Genomic DNA, 23736 nt, shown 5'->3' with positions numbered 1-23736 from the left:
CTCATCTGCTCTGATTCCGTGGCGGTTGGGATGGTAGAATTTCGACAGGTGTGTTCTTTAAGGGGGGATGGGCAGAATTCGTCCATCGCCTGGGTGATGGATTCAATGGTGGGCAGGGGAGGGGAAGAATTTGATGGGAGTACAAAAATCAGTTTCACAGCAGTGTGAATTTCCCATGGGATCCTCCGCTGGTGTCAGCTATGGTGGATCGGGAAACCCGCTGGAGGTCAGCGTGAAACTGATAGATTAAGGGCCAACCGGAATCTTTCTTTCAGCCACATTTGATTCTCCGCAACGCCAGTGGGAAAACACGCCAGTGCAACACACATCTGGAACAATGTGGTGTGTACATTGTTCACCTGAACAATGAGTGAGGCTGCCTCCAGAGTTCAGGCCAGAGGCTGCCAGTGACCCTGGAACACCAGTGCGGGGGGGAACATCTACAGGTGGATCTTCATGCTTCAGTCTCATTGAGGAGGTATATCTCCCACCCTCAGAGTGATCCTGGAGGTTCACCTTCATTTTCAGGAGCTCCATCCTCGTTCTTCTGCCGTGGGTCAGTGATGCTAGGCGCTGTTCCAATATGGCGGTCAGTTAGGATGGTGAACAGCGCACCATTGGGACTGCCCTGCGGTGGAATACAGCACAAAACACCCGATGGCACAATTAATGAGGTCGGGGTCAGAAAAGATGGCGTGTTTTCTTGCCGGCCTCCACAGTGGGAAATTCTCCACATTCCCATCCCGCTTTTGTCCCAGATGGGAGAAATCTACCTGATGGCTTTTTCTACATTCAGGTCTACAACACGCTAATCATTTTCACCACCATTTTTGCAAAGAGCAAATCATAAAGACCTCAGGAAAGTTAATCTTTAACTTGCTATATGCTGTGCAGTTAGACCCTTCATTGGCAATTGATAGGATATGGATTCCAGGTCACTTTGATTGCAAGTCATAAATTCCCAGGCTCCACCACACTGGCAGAGGGTGGGAGCATTGGCACAGACATACCAGCAGTGGTTCATCCTGACCTATTATCCTTCTTCACCTGGTGTCTGTTGTCTTAAACCGACATAGAATTAAAACTTCCTCTGCTGTCCTGCCTGAGAATCCCCTAGAATGTGACAGAACAGAGCACTTGTGTCCAGATACCAACCTTGAGTACAGTCATGACCACATGATCGGGTGGCTTTGACGAGGGGACCAGTGACCATACATGAAACACCTGATGTATTAGATAATGCACTTTGATATACTACCAGTATATCCACAAATAGGAAAACTGAGTTCTTATGCTGAGTTGTACTGAAGTACATTTTGTATTTGGAATGATAAATAATTCTTCTATAAACATTCTAAATATTAAAAGCCACACATATTTCGAAAAGCTTAATCTCATTCTCTTTGGGCTATGACCACATGAACTGAATCTTTCCACTTATCGAATCTTATGGCCGCAATTTTCCGAATGTCACACGCCCCAGCACCGCTGCCAGCGAGAACGGAGAATTCGGCGCTCAGCCAAATCTCCACTCTCTGCAGCGGAACTGGAGAATCCCAGCCACTGATGAGGTCGGAGAATCACAGCCATTTTCTTCGTGTTACCAGAAGTTGGAAATAACGCACTTTAGACTCACAGGGCAGGATGTTCCGGCCACGCTCGCCTCAAGACTGGACATTCCCGCCCAAGGTCAACGGATCTTTCATTGGTCCATGTCCTGCCCACTACGATTCCCGTGGCGGGTGGGATGAGAAAATTCTGGAACTTCACTGAGTATACTGTCAAGGAATTGTCCGTTGATCTCGGGTGGGAATTTTCGGTCTCACTCGAGCGAGGCCATGAACTCCCTCCCATTCAGCTCATGACTGCAGTGTGATATTGAACATGGAACCCTGTTTTCACATGACACTTCGCTTGGAGCTCTTTACAAATAATATAACAATAAAATACCCTCTCCTTCTGCAAAAAAATAAAGTGTTCTGTATCATAGAGTCATAGAGGTTTACAGCATGGAAACAGGCCCTTCAGCCCAACTTTGCTATGTCACCTTTTTTTAATCACTAAGCTAATCCCAATTGCCCGCATTTGGCCCATATCCCTCTATACCCATCTTACCCATAAAACTGTCTAAATGTTTTTTAAAAGACAAAATTGTACCTGCCTCTACTACTACCTCTGGCAGCTTGTTCCAGACACTCACCACCTTCTGTGTGAACAAATTGCCCCTCTGGACCCTTTTGTATCTCTCCCCTCTCACCTTATACCTATGCCCTCTAGTTTTAGACTTCCCTACCTTTGGGAAAATATATTGACTATCTAGCTGATCTGTGCCCCTCATTATTTTATAGACCTCTGTAAGATCACCCCTCAGCCTCCTACGCTCCAGGGAAAAAGTCCCAGTCTATCCAGCCTCTCCTTTTAACTCAAACCATCAAGTCCCGGTAGCATCCTAGTAAACCTTTTCTGCACTCTTTCTAGTTTAAAAATATCCTTTCTATAATAGGGTGACCAGAACTGCACACAGTATTCCAAGTGTGGCCTTACCAATTTCTTGTACAACTTCAACAAGATGTCCCAACTCCTGCATTCAATGTTCTGACCAATGAAACCAAGCATGCTGAATGCCTTCTTCACCACTCTGTCCACCTGTGACTCCACTTTCAATGAGCCATAAACATGTACCCCTAGATCTCTTTGTTCCATAACTCTCCCCAACACCCAACCATTAACTGAGTAAGTCCTGCCCTGGTTCAATCTACCAAAATGCATCACCTCGTATTTATCTAAATTAAACTCCATCTGCCATTCATCAGCCCAATTGATCAAGATAGTTCCAATCGTTAATGTTTTTTCTCAACTCCAAAAGACTAGTAATAAACTTTTATAAATAGTCTGAACCCCTGAACAGTCTGTTATAGTTTACTTTACTCAGTATATTATTCATGGTATTGCTTCGATGATACGTTCATTATTCTGAGTGGTGAGTTAGCACGCTGCGTTGTTCTTGGTGTTGGAGTCGTGCTTGATGTTGCTGATTTTCTGTCACTTGCTGGTGAAGTTGGTGATGTTTCACCGTTTGTTAGTTACGCTGTCGATGTTGTCCCGCTGATGAGTGATGCTGCTGTTGTTGATAATCCTTTCTGCTTTCCCAATATCAGGCGTAGGTCAAATATGGACTCTTGTTCCTTCTCCTTTGCTTACCGGATTCACTCTCAATGATGTATGACCTTGCATCCTCCTGCGTCAGCACTTTTGCTAAGTTCCAATTTTTTCATGATTGGATCCTGTCCATGTACCGTTTGTCCTTTCAACAACTCAGCCAGTGATTTGGCATTGCGAGTTGACGTGTTGACCTCATTCTGCCTGTGAATCAGTGAGTTGTCTTACTTTCTCCTGGTCCCTGGGAGGAAGTTGGTGGAGTTGTCTCAGACTCTCTTCCATTGAACAGCAGTGCAGGTGATTTCATGTCAGCCTTGAGATGTGTAACTCAGAGTGACAAACGGCAAAACTTGTGTCGCCCTTTGTCTCTCAGCATTTCATGAGGGCTTTCTATAAACCCATGTCCCCTTGGGTAACGTGGTGGTGATGTTAAACCCGTTCTGTTGAGTGAATTCCTCTGTTCTGTGGAGGTGAATTGGGTTCCATGTCTCGTGTTATTAGTAATGCTGAGATTAATGTTGTTGCTCTCAAAGTTTTCATCTTTTGGATATAAGGGAAATTTTGAGTAACAGTCTGTAACTATGAGATACCATTCTTGATAATGTGTGAATAAATTGGCTGCCAGAGAATGCCATGGTCTGGGTGGTACATCAGTAGCTATCATCTCCTTTTTCTACTGTGTATTTCTGCACTTCTGCATACATAACATGCAGACACTATTCTTTAGATGTATGTGTCTATGCCTCTCCAATACGCAGCTGATCTGGTTCTGAGTTTACACTTACTCATTTCCATCTGGTCGTCTTGCATTTTTGGGTGAGGTTTTTCCTGCATAGTTTTGGTCTGATTATCCTGGATCCAGTTAGCAGAACACCAAGTTCTAACAAGATGCCATCTCTGATAGACCAGTAGTGCCATATTGCTGGCTGTGTTTGCTGTATTTTATCAGGCCATCCCTGGATCGTTTGCTAAGCGAGCATCTGTAACTCTTTGTCTTTGCTGCTATTATTGCTAATTTGACTCCATTTCAGTGGTGTTACATCGACTCAGTGATGGATCTGTGTACCTGGATTTTTTTGTCTCATGTTTATTATGGTGCTGGCACCATCGTTCTTCCCGGATTTTTCCTCAGAATGAAATCATACCTCAGGAACCTTAAGCTCTTTCTGGATCTCCACACAGATTTCTGTTTGTAGATTTGCTCCAGATGATCTGTCTCCACGGTGAACTTTCTCCCAGAGATATGTACAGAATCCTTCACCTCCATATGCGAGTGCCAAAAGCTCTCTCTCTATGTTGGCCTAGCTGATGTCAGCCTTTCTTTCTCACACAACTTCATAGAACCATCGAATCCCTGCAGTGCAGAAGGAGGCCATTCGACTCATCAAGTCTGCACCAGCTCTTACCCAGGCTTGCCCCATAACCCCACGTATTTACCCTGCTAATTTCCTAACCTATATATCTTGAGACACTAAGGGGCAATTTAGCATGGCCAATCCACCTAACCCACACATCGTTGGGACTGTGGAAGAAAACCAGAGCGCCCGGAGGAAACCCACTCAGCGAATGTGCAAACTCCGCACAGACAGTGACCCAAGGCTGGAATTGAACTGGGGTCCCTGGCGCTGTGAGGGAGCAGTGCTATCCACTGCGCCACCATGCTGCCTTTGTCTCTCTGCATACTACTTCCTTTAGTTTGTTGAAACTCCTCTTATGTGTTTCTGACCACTGGTACACGACATCTTTCATCAGCTCTTGTAGAATTGCTGAGTGTTCTTACATGTGAGGTACGAAAGAACATCTACTGAACCAAACCAAGGGAACTTCTCAGCTCCATTGTGTCATTTGGAGCTTCCATCTCAGAGAGAGTTCTCCCTTTTCCAGGATTTGGCTTCACTCTGTCAGGTGTGTACCCCATTCCGAAGAACTGGCATTCTGTCACCTTCACGGTGCATTTGTCTGTGTTGAGCCTGATCCCAGTTTTCCTGGTTCTCTCCATGACTTCCAAGTAAATGATGGTCATGTTCTTTTCCATCAATACTGTAGATGTGGATATCATCAGCTGTGCCGACTGCTCCTTTGCATTTTCGGCACATCTCAGCTACTTCCTGCTCCACGGACCCTGATTCACTTTCAAGCTGAAAGGTAGATGCAGGAATTTGTATTGGCCAAAGGTGTGTTCAGTGTTGTCAACCGTCAGGCTGCATTGTCAGGCACAGCTTCCCGTTTTCACACCAATTTTGCTGAAAACCTTGGCCCCTGCCAGTGTTGGCAATCTCTGCCAGTGTTGGAATCAGGTAATGATCCATTTTTTACGGCTTAATTAAAATCTTTGGGATCCAGGCAAATTCTAATCCGTCCATTTGGCTGTTATATCATTTATCATATCACATCTACAGTGCAGAAGGAGGCCATTCAGCCCATCGAGCTTGCACCAACAACAATCCCACCCAAACCCTAGTTACCCTGCTAGTCCCTCTGACACTAAGGGGCAATGTAGCCTGGCCAATAACCTAACCCACACATCTTTGGACTGTAATAAGAAATGGGTCTCTCCCCGTGATAGGATTTATCCAGTTCATAGGCTCAGTGACTCTGGAGATCACTTTCTTTTCTTCCCTCTCCCGGAGTTATGCTTTGAGCTTTCCTTTTAGTTTTTTTCGTACTTTACCTGGAACTGTCACATCCGACCATATCATGCAGCCGGGTGGTTCACGTGGGTGGGATTCTCCAGACCCGTCTGTGGCGGGACCTGTTGCGAGCGAGAATGGAAAATTTGATGTTCCAGCCAGAACTCCATTCACTTTCAGCGGCGCCAGAGAATCCCAGCCGCGAACGAGGACCGAAGATTTCGGCCAATGTCTGTCATTTCCTCAAACATCATTGTCATCTTCCAAGGTATAGATATATTGGTTTATTTTCTCATTCGTCCTGTTGCTCTGTCTCCGATAATTCCTTTACCATCGTGTTTCTTCATTCTGCATGTCTTTTCTTAGTGATTTGGCGTTCCAAGCTCTGCAGTTTGATCTGTATGCCGGTCATTTTCTTCTATTTGTGAACTCATATGATCACCCACAGCTCTTGCACGTCCTTTTTTACTGTGTCAATCCTGCTGCCTTACTCTTGACAGCTGGAAGTTAGTCATTTCAGAAATCAGTGCCTTCATCCGTCTACTTGTGGCTTCATGTCTAGAACAAAGAACAAAGAAAAGTACTCACCTGAGGAAGGAGCAGCGCTCTGAAGGCTTGTGCTCCCAAATAAACCTGTTGGACTTTAACCTGGTATTGTGAGACTGCTTACCAATGAAAAACACAGCACAGGAACAAGCCCTTCGGCCCTCCAAGCCTGTGCCGATCATGATGCCCTAACTAAACTAAAAAGAAGAATCCACTGCCCTTACTCAGACAGTATCCCTCTATTCCCTCCCTATTCATGTATCCATCCAGATGTTCTCTGGCAATGTCTGCAGCTTGGTCTTGTGAACTTGTCCTTTCCAATTAATCCTCCTGTACTCAAGAGTGTGCAGAGCCCCAAATGAGCTGATCCAGCAGATTTTCGTCTGTGTCCTTAACTGTACATTTTCTGGCCGTGTTTCTCAATGCAAAATTGTCGGCAGGCTCACCTGATTCCTGTCTCAAGTCTTGAAATTCATAATGGTAGGTCTGATGATTTGATTTCAGCTGGAAATGTGCGCTGAATTTTTCAAAAATGTTGTCTGGGTTTCTGCTATCATCCTTACTCAACTCCCAGCTATTTATTTAAAAAAAACCTTTCCTGCCCACAAAAAATGAGGCGAACTAGTGCCTTTTAGTAAACTATTGGCTGTCATCCTGCCTTATTGTCTACACTTCTCAAATGCCTCTACAAGATCATTCGCCTCCTAATTCATTGGGGGCTGGAACTATGTGCTTATTGCTTTGGCGGCAGCCATTTTGTTTTTTGCGCAATTCACTTGGGTTTCTCTCTCTTTAGCACTAATGTGGATTGATTTCTCAGCCTAATTCAGAGTTAAATGTGTTTGAAATGTGTGGGTCTTTACTCAGAGACAGCCTCTGCCACCATGTTATATCTGCTGGTTCCCATAAGTTCGAAATAATGAGCCTTTAGATTCAAGAGCCAGGAGCTCTAATCGAGTGCATTTCTTCCTGCTGTCAATGTTACTGATACATTGTTACTCAACATGTGACTCCAACGCGGCATTGACTGTCGCAGCCCGGGGTGTATATTCACATGACAATAATATAACAATACAACATAGACTGTTTCCCCTGCTCAGGTTTGCAACAAGTTTTTTGTTTTGTGCCAATTCCATTCCCTCCCTTTCAAAAGCTCCCATTGGTTATGGCAGACCTCTGCAATCCCACCCTAGTGAGTATTCTTTATGTGTAAAGGGATGGCTCGGTAGTACAAGTGGTTAGCACCGCTGCCTCACAGCATCAGGGACCCCGGTTCAATTGGGTGACAGTTTGTGCGGAGTCTGCATATTCTCCCCGTGTCTGCGTGGGTTTCCTCTGGGTGCTCCAGTTTCCTCCCACACTCCAAAGATGTGTGGGTTAGGTTGGTAAACTTGCCCCCCCTTCCAGTGGCAGGGGGATTAACAGGGTAAATACGTGGGGTTACGGGGATAGAACCTGGGTGGGACTGTGGTCAGTGCAAGCTCGATGGACCGAATGGCCTCCTTCTGCACTGTGGGAAATGTACGGAAGTCGCCATAGTCCCAGATGACCATAGGCTGATGGTAATTTAACCTGAGGATCACCACAGCTCAAGAGAGGGGCAAACAGCGAGGTTATGTTGCAGCTGTATAAGGTGCTGGTGAGGCCGCACCTGGAGCACTGTGCATAGTTTTGGTCTCCTTACTTGAGAAAGGATATACTGGCACTGGAGGGGGTGCAGAGGAGATTCACTAGGTTGATTCCGGAGTTGAGAGGGTTGGCTTATGAGGAGAGACTGAGTAGACTGGAGCTATACTCATTGGAATTCAGAAGAATGAGGGGGGAATCTTATAGAAACGTACAAGATTATGAAGGGAATGGATAAGATAGAAGCAGGGAAGTTGTTTTCACTGGCAGGTGAAACTAGAACTAGGGGGCCTGGCCTCAAAATAAGGGGAAGCAGATTTAGGACTGAGTTGAGGAGGAACTTCTTCACACAAAGGGTTGTGAATCTGTGGAATTCCCTGCCCAGTGAAGCAGTTGAGGCTACCTCATTGAATGTTTTTAAGGCAAGGATAGATAAATTTTTGAACAGTACAGGAATTAAGGGTTATGGTGAGCGGGCGGGTAAGTGGAGCTGAATCCATGAAAAGATCAGCCATGTTCTTATTGAAAGGCAGAGCAGGCTCGAGGGGCCAGATGGCCTACTCCTGCTCCTAGTTCTTATGTTGCCTTTGTGAATAACCTCAGCCCATACAGGAATTGAACCCACGCCTTTGGTGTTACACTGAATCACGAACCAACTGTCCAACCAACTGAGCTAAACCGATCCACAAAAGTTTATGTGGAACAATGCGCTGCCAGTCATTTCCGCCATGGATTCCCTCATGACCAAGACTAAGGCTGCCCTCACTCAAAGTCCACCCTGCCACTATTACTGTTAACACATCAGTAAAATCAAAAGAGATTATCTGGTCAAGGTCACATTTCTGTCTGTGGGATCTTGCTGTGCACAATTTGGTTGCTCTGCTTCTTCCCTCACAGCAATGACTATGCTGGAAAAATATTTGGGCGGAATTTTCCAGCCGTGCACGCGGGCAGGGATTTTCCAGTCCCGCTGCAGCGAACCGGGATTTGGCTGAGTGCCAAATTCTCTGTCCTCACGGGCGGTGGGGAGTAAGCGCCCGGAAAATCCCAGCCTTTATTTGGTTGTAAAGCATGTTGGGGCACCCTGAGGTCATGGAAGGCGCCACACAAGTACTAGAGCTATTGCTCTTTTCTTGTTGAAGTTCCAGTTTCAGAGATTTGTGGTAACCTCACCTTCCCGCCGCCTCCCCCCCCCCCCCCGCACACTACTCTCCTGCCCCAGGTGAGCTGTCTTTCCCCCCCGCCACCTCCCCCCCACACTACCCGCCTGCCCGAGGTGAGCTGTCTTTTCCCCCCTACCTCCCCCACACTCCCCGCCTGCCCCAGGTGAGCTGTCTTTCCCCCCCGCCACCTCCCCCCCACACTCCCCGCCTGCCCCAGGTGAGCTGTCTTCTAGGCCAGAAAGAAAAAGGCAGAGTGGATTTTTTTTCCACTCTGAAATTTGATCAGAGTAAACAACTGCTCGCTATTCATTCTTCCCCGGTTGCTGTAATTGTGCTGGGAACGTACCAAAAAAAAAGTCCATGTTCAGAATAAACAAGCTGTGAGACTGCTGAGTTCTCCGAGTTGCAATCCATTGCAGAACCCCTTTGAGCTGTGAAGCCGCACCACTGGTATTTCCTAATATGCAAGCCAGCAGCTTAGGAAATGTACTTCACATAAAAAGAGTTCCACTTTGTGTCAAGAAGTTGGCCTTTCTAGTAAGGAAAATGGTTTGGGGGTGGGGCGGTTGGTGCGGTGGGGGGGGGTTTCTGGTGAATACCGAGAGTGGTGACTCTGAAGAGAAGGATACTTTCATGATCCCATTAGCATAAGAGAAGTTCAATTATTCATGACGTGACCCTATGGGGAGAAGTAAAGTTAATGCATATAGTTTTTAACTCTCTTCCTCTCTGCTGTGAGAATGAACTCCTGCTGCATTCAGTACTCAGCCGTTTACAGAAAGCTCCAGTGGCATGTTAGAAACCAGTGGTGCTGTGAACACTGAGATTCATCCCGCTAGTGCAGCTCTCAACAGAGACCATCTGGACGCATTCCAAAAGGTGATTAAACAAACTGATCAGCATTAGTTGCCATGTCACATGTCCAAAACTCTGGATTAAAAGAAAAACACATTTGACTTGAGGCCAAGGCGCTAACGTCATCCTTTTTTTTGCACTATTCAGATGGCCCACAAGCTTCTGTGCCATCTTTGTATCCGTATGGTCTGTAATCATGAACAGGTTGCATAAATGGCCTCTCAGTAGCTGTGCAGAATAGTGCAGTTCATGTTAACTAGGTCACCCTTGTGCTACATTAGACAGAGGGAAGAATATCAGAATTATTCTTACAACAGGCTTGGGGGGGTGGAATCTAGACTGTGAGGGGTGTGGCTAGAATTTGTTCTAGAAGCTCCAAAAGGGAATGCAGACAGAAATTAATTTGACAGAAAACTCTTGGGGATAAAATGTACAAAGCCTCGGTTGTATATCTATTTGTGAAAAGCTAGCCAAATTAATATGTGTCTGGTTCAGTTATACGGAAGAACGCTTAATGGAAACATTTGATAATATATTCAAATCTATATTTTTAGAAGACTTGAGCTGAGCTTGAGTATTGTGGAAAGTAAAATAAAACAGGTTTTTGGCTGCTTCGGGGGGGGAAAGAAAAATATCTTTCAGCAGAGCTGGTAATTAGGAAGTAGAATTGATACCACAGTGTGATACAAGTAAATTTAGTACCGCATGTAACTTGTGTCCCTCCAGATAACAGTTGAGCAAACAGAACCAGCTTCATAATTAGACTTTCCCTGCACTCTAATCTTGGGCAACCTGCCTTCTAATGTCTTGATGGGGCTCCATTAGCCCTTGTTAGGGATGAGAAGCCCAGTTCATTCAAGGAAACACCTGCAGGCTGAAGTTAAACCCAGCCTGCCCATTCCACAACAGTCTTTGTGGAGTATGTTTTGGGGGGGGGGGGGGGCGGTGCGATGACTGGCAGAGAAGGCCACTGCGGTGTTTTAAGTCTTATTGTACAGAATAATAATGCAAAGTGGCAGTAAGTCAGCACGCAATGCAACTCTTGAGGAAACAAACCAGGTCACTTAACAATCAAAAATGATCAGGCGAATTATTTTTATTGCTAGAAAATTAACAAAATAGGATGAGTTCCAATACAATGTTTTTTTTTGGTTGCTCGATAGATAAATTCGGCCTTCTGCAAAGGAAAAGCCATCTTTGCCATCTTCTACTAGGTCAGTTGTTTTATACCCAACAGTGTGATAATAATGCATGTAACAATCCAAAATAAATGTGTAGCATATTTCTAGTTATTGAAGATATATATATTTATATATATCTGTGAAAAAGTTGATTGCTATTTTTAAGTAAAACAAATGTCTGCTGCATGCTCTTCCTCCTGATCTTTTTCATTTGATTTTTAGCTGTACTTTACTACAAAAGTCTAAATAATAATAACAATATATTGATTTCAGAATGTGCTTAGTCCTGTGTAGAATCGTGTTTGCATGTGTTAATGGTGAAGAAATTGCATGCATCAATACAGAGGGTGAATCAGGGCCACAGTGAAAGCAATTAATGGCCCCATATTTACTTTCTAATGCCTGAACTGCTTTTTAAATTTGTGGAGGTGCGTTTAACCTCGATTACAGTTCTGAAATTCTGAATATCAAATGTTCACAAATGGGCAAAATGAGAGACAATCCTTTTGACCAAAAGAACAAAACCTAAGATGCGAACTCTGTTCTATCATCTCATGTCAAAGAATCATAGAGGTTTACAGCATGGAAACAGGCCCTTCGGCCCAACTTGTCCATGCCGCCCTTTTTTTAACCCCTAAGCTAGTCCCAATTGCCCGCGTTTGGTCCATATCCCTCTATACCAATCTTACCCATGTAACTGTCTAAATGCTTTTTAAAAGACAAACTTCTACTACTACCTCTGGCAGCTCGTTCCAGACACTCACCACTCTCTGTGTGAGAAAATTGCCCCTCTGGACCCTTTTGTATCTCTCCCCTCTCACCTTAAACCTGTGCCCTCTAGTTTTAGACTCCCCTACCTTTGAGAAAAGATGTTGACTATCTAGCTGATCTATGCCCGTATTTTCTACGCAGCGTAGATCTGTCTGTTCAGATCCCTTCTTACAACCCGGGCTTCTTCCTGTAACACTGTCTACCCTCCGACAAAGCCTTCAGTTGTAAATGAAATTGTGTTTTTTTTTTTCTTTTTGCTCTCAAGTCTTCTGGACTCCTTTTCACCACAGCTTGACCAGTGACACGAAATCCTCCTGAGATTACAGTTATTAGAATCGGATTCTTACCCGGGGAGGTAGATGTTTCCGAGCCCCAGCTCACAGCTGAAAGCCACCCTAAAATTGGGCAGTCTAACAGCTTATTTTACCCAATTGCTCTCGCCTCCCCCCCCTCTCACTGAGAACACGCTGCTTGAGCTGATGTGAATCCATCCCTTTGGCACAGCCAAACATAAACACATTTGACTTTAGCCCGGTTAATATGCCCAAACAATTTCTGCTTCAGTAATTTTTATGAGTCGGTGAGGCAACAGTCTGAATGGAACCAGATCACACACACACCCTTTTCTGCTGTCTAACCTTACAGACCATTCAAAGGATAGATAGCCTTTCTTCCTGAGTGTCAGAAAGAATTGTAAATTTACACTGTAAGAATTGCCAAACGGGGAACAGTAGTACACTGATATTGTTTGCAAGGGAAGAGAATGTTGCATTGGGATAATGCTTTAACCTGAAAGCAAATAAATTCACTGGCTGTTCACTGCAGATGAAAATAAGACTGGTACATTCGGTGCTCATTTATTTAGATCAATAAGAGTATAATTGGCATTCTGGAAAGATACTAAACCTAATTGCGTGGGACTGATAAAGTTTTGCATTCTTGCAAATTCAGCATTTCTACTTTGTCACTGTGTCAGTCTAGGAAATTTTACTCAGTGCAGTTAGAACTGGTGGCATATGTGAGCGAGGCATTTGTATTTACTGTAAAATTAACTAGCGTGTGTTAACAACCCCAATTCAATCTCTTTTTTTTGTATGATCACCACCTTTACAATGATCGACAAACAAATGGGCATAGGTTTAAGGTGAGAGGGGAGAGATCCAAAAGGGTCCAGAGGGGCAATTTTTTCACACAGAGAGTGGTGAGTGTCTGGGACCAGCTGCCAGAGGTAGTAGTAGAGGGGGGTACAATTTTGTCTTTTAAAAAGCATTTAGACAGTTACATGGGTAAGATGGGAATAGAGGGATATGGGCCAAAAAAAAGGGATAAGTTGGGCCAAAGGGCCTGTTTCCATGCTGTAAACCTCTAACAATGGCAGTGTCACAGCCAACAAGTGAGTTTCTCAAAGAAACTGTATTTATTTTTTAAAAAACCACACATTCATTTTTAAGGCAAAATATATTTAATAGAAAGTCAAGAGCTCAAACGTTCCTGTCCCCTGTGACAAAAAGCAACAACTTATAGCAAGAGGTGTACTGGAATTTGTATTGTTCAGTATCGATATTGGTGATCTTAACCATAAGCAAATAAAATAGAACAAGTTCTGCGCTAGCTGTGGAAGTGTGGGATTAATCTTAGCATTGTTCGAGGTGTCCAAAATCATGAAGGGTTTCGACGGAGTAAATAAGGAGAAATCGTTTCCAGTGGCAAAAGTGCTGGTAACCAGAGGTCACAAATTTAAGGCGATTAGTGGAAAGAGCCAGAGGTGACATGAGGAAATGTTTGTTTAAGCAGTGGATTGTGGTCTGGAATGCACTGCCTGAAAGAGTGGTGGAAGCGGATTCACTGGCAACTGTGGAAAGAGAGTTGGATAAATACTTGACGGGGGAACATTCTCAGGGCTATGGAGAAGAGCAGGAGCATGGGACGAATTGGATGAGTCTACCAAAGGGACAACACAGCAGGCATAAGGGGGCAGAATGGCCTCCTTCGGTGCTGCAACTTTCTATGATGATTTTGGGCCCAGTTTAGGCTGCCTGGAGTAGTGTGTACTCTTTGTTTTATCCAATCAAGCAATTGGTTTTATGTTTCTTGGTATGGAAAATGAAAGATGATACAATTTTAATGAAAGGAAAATAAGCCAGTCTTCTTGAGGCTCCTAAAATTATTTCATTGAACACCTGAAAATGAAGATTTTTTAAATGAGTAAAATAATGAGATACGCTGAGAGACCACAGCTCGCTGTAAATTCCTATTCTCTGTGGCACAACTTAACCCTGAGGTCAAAATATCTTTCACACCACAACATGGACAGTCTTTTAGTTTTAAGTTTATTTATTAGTGTCACAAGTAGGCTTACATTAACACTGCAATGAAGTCACTGTGAAAATCCCCTAGTCGCCACACTCCGGCGCCTGTTCGGGTACACTGAGCGAGAATTTAGTACGGCCAATGCACCTAACCAGCACGTCTTTCGGACTGTGGGAGGAAACCGGAGCACCCGGAGGAAAACCTCACAGACACGGGGAGAACGTACAAACTCCACACAGACAGTGACCCAAGCTGGGAATCGAACCCGGGTCCCTGGAGCTGTGAGGCAGCAGTGCTAACCACTGTGCTTTTAACCCTGAATATGGAAATTAATTCACAACTTTAATGTTAATAATGGTTAACATATAACTTAAAACAAACTTTTTGATTATGATTTACTGAGAATCACCTATTACATATGCGAAGTAAGCCCTCCAGCTTTAGTTGCACATTAAGAAACTCTATCAATAAATCAATACCTAGTTATCTGTAAGTATACAAGTATTTTGAATCAAACCTCCACATTTTTATGACAATGTAGTGTGTGTTTTTGAAACAACCTGTGATAAATTATACCCTTGAGTGTTTAGAAGATGTTCACCAGATTCAGATTTAATAAATAGTGTTACATTTTAGATTATTGAGGTTTAATTAGTATATGAATTCACTTTTTAAAAAGAACACCCCCACTGTCTTGTTTTAACAATGAAACATTGGCATGCAAGTGTCTAGAAATTCTAACAAAAGATATTCGGAAGACCTAATTAATAGCAGCACAACATTTGTAAGTGCCAACTGCATGCATTTTGTTTATAGAAACTATGAAATATTCTACTGAGTGATACACACAGGAGAACTATGAATGGAATTTTCTCTTTATTCATGGATGTACTGGAGCAAAATTCCAGCCATTCAGTCTTTGTGGTTAACCATTTGAAGTTGAGGAGGTATAAAGGAATCACAAATCCTGTTGAGTTTGGTTTACATTTACAACGGTCAGAGCTTAACTTTCTCAAAAGCTTAAAGCACGTGAGATCCCACAAGAAAATCAAAAATGGAGATACTTGTTTCTATAACTAAATGATTAACTGACAGCAAAATGTGCAGATTAAGCCCTTAAACGCTTACACCTGGTTAAGTTTAGGTGATTACAATAATTAGAGTGAGTTCAACTGTCCCTTTAGAAATGCAGAAAGGATTGCTAAATCTTGGAAAATACATTGTGAGATTTTACATGTTTGGATCAAGCGACGTCTGTACAGAGGATACTCCATGGGTTAGAGCAGTTGCAAGTATCCTGGGGTACAGTCTGTAGACAATTGGGTGCCTGCTGGAGACATCTGTGAATGTTGACCTTTTGACCTGGAAAGAATGCTCTGGAGGTGAGGGAATTTAAGTACTTTTTATGGCCTAGAGGGGAGATTGAATAATATACAGGAGGAAACCACTAAAATTCTCAAACGGCTAAATACTGAATAAGCCAAGCACAGTTTTTTTTCTGAAAGTGAGGTATGTCTATACCTGGTGCTGAGGTTATTTTCAAGTTAACCTTGTCCGTATGAATTGAAAGTCTTCTTAAATTGAAAGGTTAAAGTTCAGAAGATGGCTAGGGTGAGAGGTGAACCACGTCACGAGCTTTACAGCAAATTTGGGCACCTGCTTTTTAGTCTGAAATATTTTTTGCCTCTCAGTCAAATGCGCACTCTTTATGGCTATTAGTGCAAAAGATACACAAGTTAAAACACGCACACGTTTACTCAAAATTGTTCCTGTTCTTTAGGGAATTTACATTCTTGCCGAACATTACTTAAGTCATTACCGACCGTACTCAAGGTTATTTTCTTGTAGCTGCCGGGAGTATTACTTTTGAGAACTCTTAGGGGCAATGTCGTTTGACCCAGACTGGGACCATTAAGAGAAAATAGTTGGTTGTCAGTCAGTGTTGCGTGGCGTACTTGCCCTGCTGTTTGATGCTGTCTTCAAATGGTGATGGGGGATGTAGAGAGTAGAAAAGGCCATTCTTCCTAAATAAGAGGGGGAGGTGATGGCCTAGTGGTATTATCACTAGACTATTAAACCAAAAACTCAGCTAATGTTCTGGGGACACGGGTTCAAATCCCGCCACAGCAGATGCACCTGTACAGGGCATTGGTGAGGCCGCAGCTGGAATACTGTGTGCAGTATTGGTCCCCTTATATGAGGAAGGATATATTGGCATTGGAGGGAGTGCAGAGAAGGTTCACCAGGTTGATACCGGAGATGAGGAGTTTGGATTATGAGGAGAGGCTGAGGAGATTGGGTTTGTACTCGTTGGAGTTTAGAAGGATGAGGGGGGATCTTATGGAGACTTATAAGATAATGCGGGGGCTGGATAGGGTGGAGGCGGAGAGATTCTTTCCACTTAGTAAGGAAGATAAAACTAGAGGACACGGCCTCAAAATAAAGGGGGGTCGGTTTAAGACAGAGTTGAGGAGGAACTTCTTCTCCCAGAGGGTGGTGAATCTCTGGAATTCTCTGCCCACTGAGGTGGTGGAGGCTTCCTCGCTGAATATGTTTAAAGCGCGGATGGATGGATTCCTGATCGGTAAGGGAATTAAGGGTTATGGGGATCAGGCGGGTAAGTGGTACTGATCCACGTCAGATCAGCCATGACCTTATTGAATGGCGGGGCAGGCTCGAGGGGCTAGATGGCCTACTCCTGCTCCTATTTCTTATGTTCTTAGATGGTGGAATTTGAATTCGATAAAAAATGTCTAAAATTAAGAATGAAACCATTGTTGGAAAAACCCATCTGGTTCACTGATGTCCTTTAGGGAAGGAAATCTGCTGTCCTTACCCAGTCTGGCCGACATGTGACTCCAGAGCCACAGCAATGTGGATGACTCTCAACTGTCCTCGGACAACTAGGGATGGGCAATAAATGCTGTGGCGATGCCGGCGTTGGACTGGGGTAAACACAGTAAGAAGTCTCACAACACCAGGTTAAAGTCCAACATGTTTATTTGGTAGCACAAGCCGCAAGCTTTCGGAGCGCTGCCCCTCACCTGATGAAAGGGCAGCGCTCCGAAAGCTTGCGGCTTGTGCTACCAAATAAACATGTTGGACTTTAACCTGGTGTTGTGAGACTTCTTACAATAAATGCTGGCCAGCCAGTGACACCCATGTCCCACAAATGAATAAAAAAATATATATTTTAAGTTTAAAGCAGGGCAGGAGAAAAAAGGGATATTAGCTATTCGCTCCCCCAGCCAGTGTGACAGGGGGCTGATAAGTGAAGGGTCGTAACAAGGCACTGGCCACTGTTTCCAGTGCTGTCCATGCCCTTGCATTGCTGAAGCACTGATTCTGGCCCTAGTTGAGGCCCCTGAGGTATTCCTGAGCTCTGAATTGATCGGGGGGTGGGGTGGGGGGGGGGAGAGGGGGTTTGTTGGGGGAAATGCAGCTACAGAAGATAGAATGTGGTTTGTATGAAGTGTTCTTCATGTTGGTTCCGACTCGCAGAAGCAGCTGCACACTGACTTTGTATTTGACAACACAAAGGACAGTGATACAGAAAAGCAAGTAGGAAAAGCAAAGAGAGACAAAAGCAGTGATCGGCTAACACAGCTCCACACAGCCTGACTAATTTATGAGAAAAAAACTGTGCTGTTCACTCGATCAGCACTCTAAGGAGGCAGGTGGAATGGGAGGAAGTTTTCATTGACTCTCTCGAGCAACTGGGGAAGCCACTGGAGATACTTCGCAGTTTGAACTTTATCAGGGTCTACGCTTAATCAATACTGTATTGGAAAAAGAATTAATTACTAAAACAGAATAAAACAGCCGCATTTTAAACCAAGGAGCCGTCAATTCCATAATCTTTCAGTTACAGCTTAGGTGCTGCTAGGATCATTTTGGCTTCAAGTAATGAGGAACTGAGGGAGTCTCCTCATGAACGGTCTGGGAATTTGCATTAGTCTGTTTCAATCTGTTTATTATCGCTGCCAGTGGTTTTAACCTTTCTGCATTCGCCGGTTTCATCTGATAAATTATCGAAGCCGTACCATTTCCACAAAACATTCCAGCGTTCACTGCAGGGGAAGGATTGAGCACTGCGGTCGCCAGCACCATGAGAAAAAAAGTCTTAACCTTCTTCCACTCCTTTTCACTGGGCTCTGGACTGATTGGTTTCAAGCCGGACAAACCTCTATTGTACAACTCCGGGGTCAGAGACCTGCCTGTTAAAGAAACAGTAATTTGAACACAGTCTGTAAATGTTTCATCTGTAATTTCCATAATGGTGAATTTCAAGGCGGGTTGAGGGGGTTATGGGAGATGAATTAGGTTTTTTAGTGAGCTCATTAGGAAGCCAAACAGAGTTTAGACAGCAAAGCAGTGAACATAGCTGTAATCAGTTCTGCTCGCTTTGTTCCTGCCTCTGGACATTTTTGAAAACTTCATGGCAGGAACTGATGAGAATATGCGGAGAGAGGCTGGAGTCTGGAATCTGATGGTTGACTTGTTGATTTGTAAACCCCTTAATTCATTATTTCTCCACTTTAATCCCTTATTTCTTCAAGGAAATTACACAATTAATAAGCCTTCGTATCTACTTACACCAGTGGTCTATAAATCTACTTTGGACTGATTTCAGTCATTTGGAAGTGATAACTCGCTCACAGATGCCTGGGAGAGGACCGATTATTAACCATTTGAAAAACAGAACTATGCTCCATAATTTGCAGAACTGATTGGCATTTAACTGGGCTGTTCCGGTTAAAACTGCTTGCTGATTCATAGCTGGCACCACAGATAGAGAGCAATTTGAGCCCACAGTGTGTGCTGCTGCTCTTTTAATATTTCTCAGAATGCCCAATTCTTTTTTTCTTCGCAGGAACCAAGAATGCTTTCCAGAAAATTGAGGCATTTTGCTGTGCTAATTTTCATGTTCATTTCAATTAATTTAACATGACCCAGATTTCCTTCCTCCGGCTTGCTCTGACTAATTAGGAGAGTAACACCTAGAATCAACCATATTTAAAGAAAACACTGGAGAAATGCAGATCTAAGTGGGTTATGAACTAAAGCAGGGTATCAGATGACAAAACCAATATTAGACGGCACTACTTGATGACACAAGTATCTACTCAGGAGAGTACCTGCTTTTTAGGGCCCTTGGCCAGATTTGGAATATTGGAGTTTCAGTTGAATGCTATGGAAACAATGGTGTCTTTGAGAGGCAGACCTAGATAACCTTTGGGGCCAATTAGTATAATTTCTGTAGAATTGGCAGGATTGTTCACTCATCTCTCAGAATGGAGCGGGGTGGAGTTGTTAAAGAATCACAAACTGCAAAAATCCCTGTTCCTCGGTCCGAGGCACTGATTAGGCACTGAGCTACGTTAAAGGGGAATTTTAAGACATTTAGAGCTATTATTGCGCAGGGGCCCCTCCCCTGTAATTTTGAATCGACACAACGCACACGCAGTGTTATCAACTCATTCATTCTGTGACGGCCGTCACAAAATGAGGAAAGCCCATTGCAGTGTAAGCAGAACGCACTGCAAATGGTGTCAAGCCACTTAAAGATGTTGCCGTGTCTACGGCCAAAGATTAAATGACGTTACCTTTCCCATTTCTCGCTGGCTTTATTTGCAATTCCAGGATTAATGATGTGTTTCACTTGTGCCACCAATTGATGTTAGTTGGTAGCCGCCTCCTCCATACCTCAGAGCACTATAGTCATAGAGTGTATGGTGCAGAAAAGGCCCTTCGGCCCATCGAGTCTGCACCAACAATAACTACCACAAAATCATCGAATCCCTACAGTGCAGAAGGAGGCCTTTCAGCCCATCGAGCCTGTACTGACAACAATCCCACCCAGGTCCTATCCCCGTAACCCCATCTATTTATGTATAAATGCCCTTCAACACTAAGGGGCAAATTAGCATGGTCAATCAACCTAACCCGTACATCTTTGGAGTGTGGGAGGAAACAGGAGCACCTGATGTTCTCTTCCTGCTCCAAACCTTGTCCACTCTTATTTGAAGGCCGACTTTAACTCAAACAGAGGGTTGAAAACCGGAACCAAAATGGCAACTGAATGGAGCCAACCATTTAAGGTTAACTTTTCACGAGTGCAATACAAGGATCAAAGTTTTTTTTTTAAATGTAGAAAAATATGCACAGCAGAGCTGGAAAAAGTCACTTCAGTTTCAGACAGGTGGACACTGGTGAATAAACCTGGGGTGTCTAGGACATCAAATTAAAGTTTGGCAATTCGGAGGCAATAGCAGGACATGTCAATGAAATCTGACACTTTCTTCCAAAAAGCTGGTGAGGTAAGGTCACCTGAAAATCTTAAAACTGAGAATGTTGGGTTTATTTTTCTGGTTAAGAGTATTGAATAAGGGATGGAGAACCAAAGTAGATAATTGGAGTTAAGATCCAAATGAACCCCAATCTAACTGAATTGTAGAACACAAGGGTAGAATAACTTACCCCTCTTCATGTTCCTAAACTACACGAGCTTCCTTCAGTGGAAATAAACTCTCAACAAAGTGAATATTTCTAAATGCTTTTGTCAAAAAAAAATTTCAGTTCAGACACTAGTTTGACAACACCACTGTGCATTTATCGAGTACCTTCAGTATGAGAAATGTGCCAAGGGACAGACACTGCGCAGGGGGTGGGTGGTGGTGGTGGGGGGGGGGGGGGGGGCGGATGGCAGGGGGTGGGGAGGTGCACTAAAAGCGCGGTGGAAGGTTGGACTTTGAGCAGTTATTGAAAAGAGATGGGGAGTTGAAGATGAGGAGAATAGTTCAAGGTAGAATGGGTCCACTTGGCGCTCAAGATGGGGGGGTGGGTGGACGCATAACATACCCACGCGGAGAAACATAAAGCAAGATTTTAGGAAGGTGGAGTTTAGCTTCCAGCCATCCAAGGGATTGGCGGAGAGCAAACTCCCACCAATACTGCCTTCCCGCAGCCATTCCATGCTCCAGTCAGTGTGTGTTAATTGGTGAAAGCTCGACCTCCCCCCCCCACTTTTACTTGGGAGGAAGTCCCACCTTAGAAAGCTACTGCTCAATCTGACTAGCTAGTAGAAGCATCAGAAGCCACAGTGGACAGGACTGGGAGTGCAAACAGGCCCCAGAACCTACCTTCCGGGAGGTCCAGGGTCAGGTCAATGTGGGATCTCAGGGTGAGGTGATGAGGTGAGGCCGGAGTTTGGGGGTGTGGAGGGGGGGGGGGTGCGGTGGTGGGGAGGGGAGGACAGAGAGTGTTGGGGTGTTGGTGGAGATGCCAGTGGTGGGGGTGCACCTGCAGGGGCCAGACCATTTGTGAGGGGGGGGGGGGGCAATGTTAAAAGTGGTGGTGGGGGGGGACTCCATTGTTAAAAAGAGGCTGCTGATGGATGTTCCCCCACCCCTTCCTACCCAAGGCCTGAGCAGCATTGCCCAGCCTGTAACTCCAAACGCCAGTCCAGAAAAAAGACTGGGCAGGAAACAGCCCCTAGGTCATCAACAATTGACCCATAGGGACCTCAAATGGATCAAGGGTGGGTGGGCTGACCTCGGCCTCACCTGTGCCACTGTAAAATTGCAAAGAGGTCAGGCCGGGTGGGTGGGCAGTAGCCTGGTGGGAAGTCCCCAAGCTGCGCTCAAACTTGTTGGCAGAATTTAATGTTCATTCAAAGGCTGGTTTGTAGGGAGGGGGTGGCCATAACATTCCCACCAGGCTCGTGCCTGCTCTGACCTCTCTGCACTTCCACACTGAGACAGTGAAGCCTCGGCCAGCCCACCCTCCCTTGCCTCAATTGAAGCCCTTAAATGACCAACTATTGACCAAATGAGAGCCATTCCCTGCCCAGCCTCAAGTTTCAGGCTGGAACGAAGAGTTCAGAGGAAAGGGGGAAGCCCAAAAAGTGCCCCTGCTCAGGCTATGGGCGGAAAAGGATGGGGCTTTATTTATCTATCAGCAGTGTCCATTTAACATCAAGCACACTCCCCGAAACATCTGGTCCCTGCAGGTGCTCCATCTCCCCCTGGCCGCTCCACCAAGACCTCAACCCCCTCCGCCCACCACCTCACTCCACCCTGAGACCCCCACGCTTACCTGGTCCTGGACTCCTGGGACTTGGCCTGTGGGGATCAGTTGCTGGGTCAACCCTGTCCACTGCAGCTGATTGGCTGGCAGCTCTCTGAGGCAGGACCTCCTCCAAGTGAGGGGCAGACGTCCTATCACCAGCCAATTGACGCTTGTTAAAGTGTTGAAAGGCAGTGATGTGTTCTCTGTTCTCCATCGACTGCTCGGAGGCGAGAAGGGAAACCCGTCCAACCTAAAAATCCTGGCCAGTGCTTTGTACCATTCTAGCACGTCCTGCTTGTTCTTCTTTTCCATGCCTTTCTTAATAAAGCAAAGTAAAATATATGAAAAGAAAGGGATGTGAGGCCAGAGGAGGTTGCAGAGATGGGCGGTGGAGGGTGGCGGGGGGAGCAGTGGGGAGGAAGTTGTGCATTCATTGACAAGAATGCATTTTAAACTTTAAACCATTGAGGAACCAGGAAAGAGTGAAGTTCAGGATGGAGGAATGATGTGCAGGATGGGATCTGGGCTGCCATGCTTTGGACAAGTTAGAGATTTTGAACAGTAGAGTATGGGAGGTCGGCAGCAAGGGACTTTGAAGAAAAGTCTAGAAGTAACCAAGTCATTGATTAGGGTTTTAGTAACAGGAAGGCTGAGGTACAGATGGACACGGTTAGTGTTGCAGGGGTGACTTGTGATGGGGAATGAAGCTCGGTTCTAAGTCAACCAGGGCAAGACTTTGCTTAGTCTGGGTTTAGCCTTAACTAGGCAGGCAGTGAGATGGAGATAGTGGCAAGGCTCAAATCAGTAGCTTTGATTCCTTTGATATTCATTGGGAAGAATTTGTGACCCATGCGTGGCTTGGTGGCAAACTTGACATTAAAGCCTTGGCCAAGATATTGCTGTGAAACAATTGGACCAGGTTCTGGTCCTCTGGGAAGTGAGCAGAGCCCCACTGAGCGCTGGTTATCATTTCATATTGAAAAAATAGACTTTTCTCGTCTTTACAAATAAACACATTCTCAACATCTTCTCACTCATAATAATTACTATGGCATCTGTGACCTGACCCATGTCTGACCTTTGACCTAACGCCATTGAGTAGTCATTTCTGTGGAAATTAGTATCAACCCAATGAGAATGTAAAAGTGAAACTCCTCGTATTCACAACCCAAATATAAATGTATGCGGGAAGAATTGAGCACTGGAAAATGTTTAGCATTTGAACAGGTGAGTACGACTCAATGATATAAAAGCAGAAATGCAAAATAGAAAGCGCTGGAAATAGTCAGCAGATCAGGCAGCCTGTGTGGAAAGAGAAAGAAATCTTAACATTTCCACCAAGAGCGACCTGGAACAAGTTAGAAATGTGACAGGTTTTAAGCAAAAACAAAGCTGGGAAGGAGGGAATGACAGGAGGACAAAAAG

The 23736-nt window shown here is 44.7% G+C and overlaps 1 protein-coding gene across 8 annotated transcripts in view; it reads left to right on the top strand.

Annotated features, from left to right (window-relative positions):
- The window catches only part of meis2a (Meis homeobox 2a), a 132902-nt gene that overhangs the window by 29223 nt on the left and 79943 nt on the right, over positions 1-23736 (top strand). For 4 of the 8 annotated variants that reach the window (XM_078233286.1, XM_078233285.1, XM_078233291.1 and 1 more), the window contains exon 8: positions 11143-11193. The exons of the other annotated variants lie outside the window; for them this stretch is intronic. In XM_078233286.1, the coding sequence (XP_078089412.1) occupies positions 11143-11193 (51 nt within the window). The remainder of the gene's footprint in view (positions 1-11142; positions 11194-23736) is intronic. 8 annotated transcript variants of the gene reach the window in all.

The sequence above is a fragment of the Mustelus asterias genome, chromosome 18, assembly GCF_964213995.1.
Source record: "Mustelus asterias chromosome 18, sMusAst1.hap1.1, whole genome shotgun sequence".
Lineage (NCBI taxonomy): Eukaryota > Metazoa > Chordata > Chondrichthyes > Carcharhiniformes > Triakidae > Mustelus > Mustelus asterias.
This window is presented reverse-complemented; position numbering and strand designations above follow the sequence as displayed.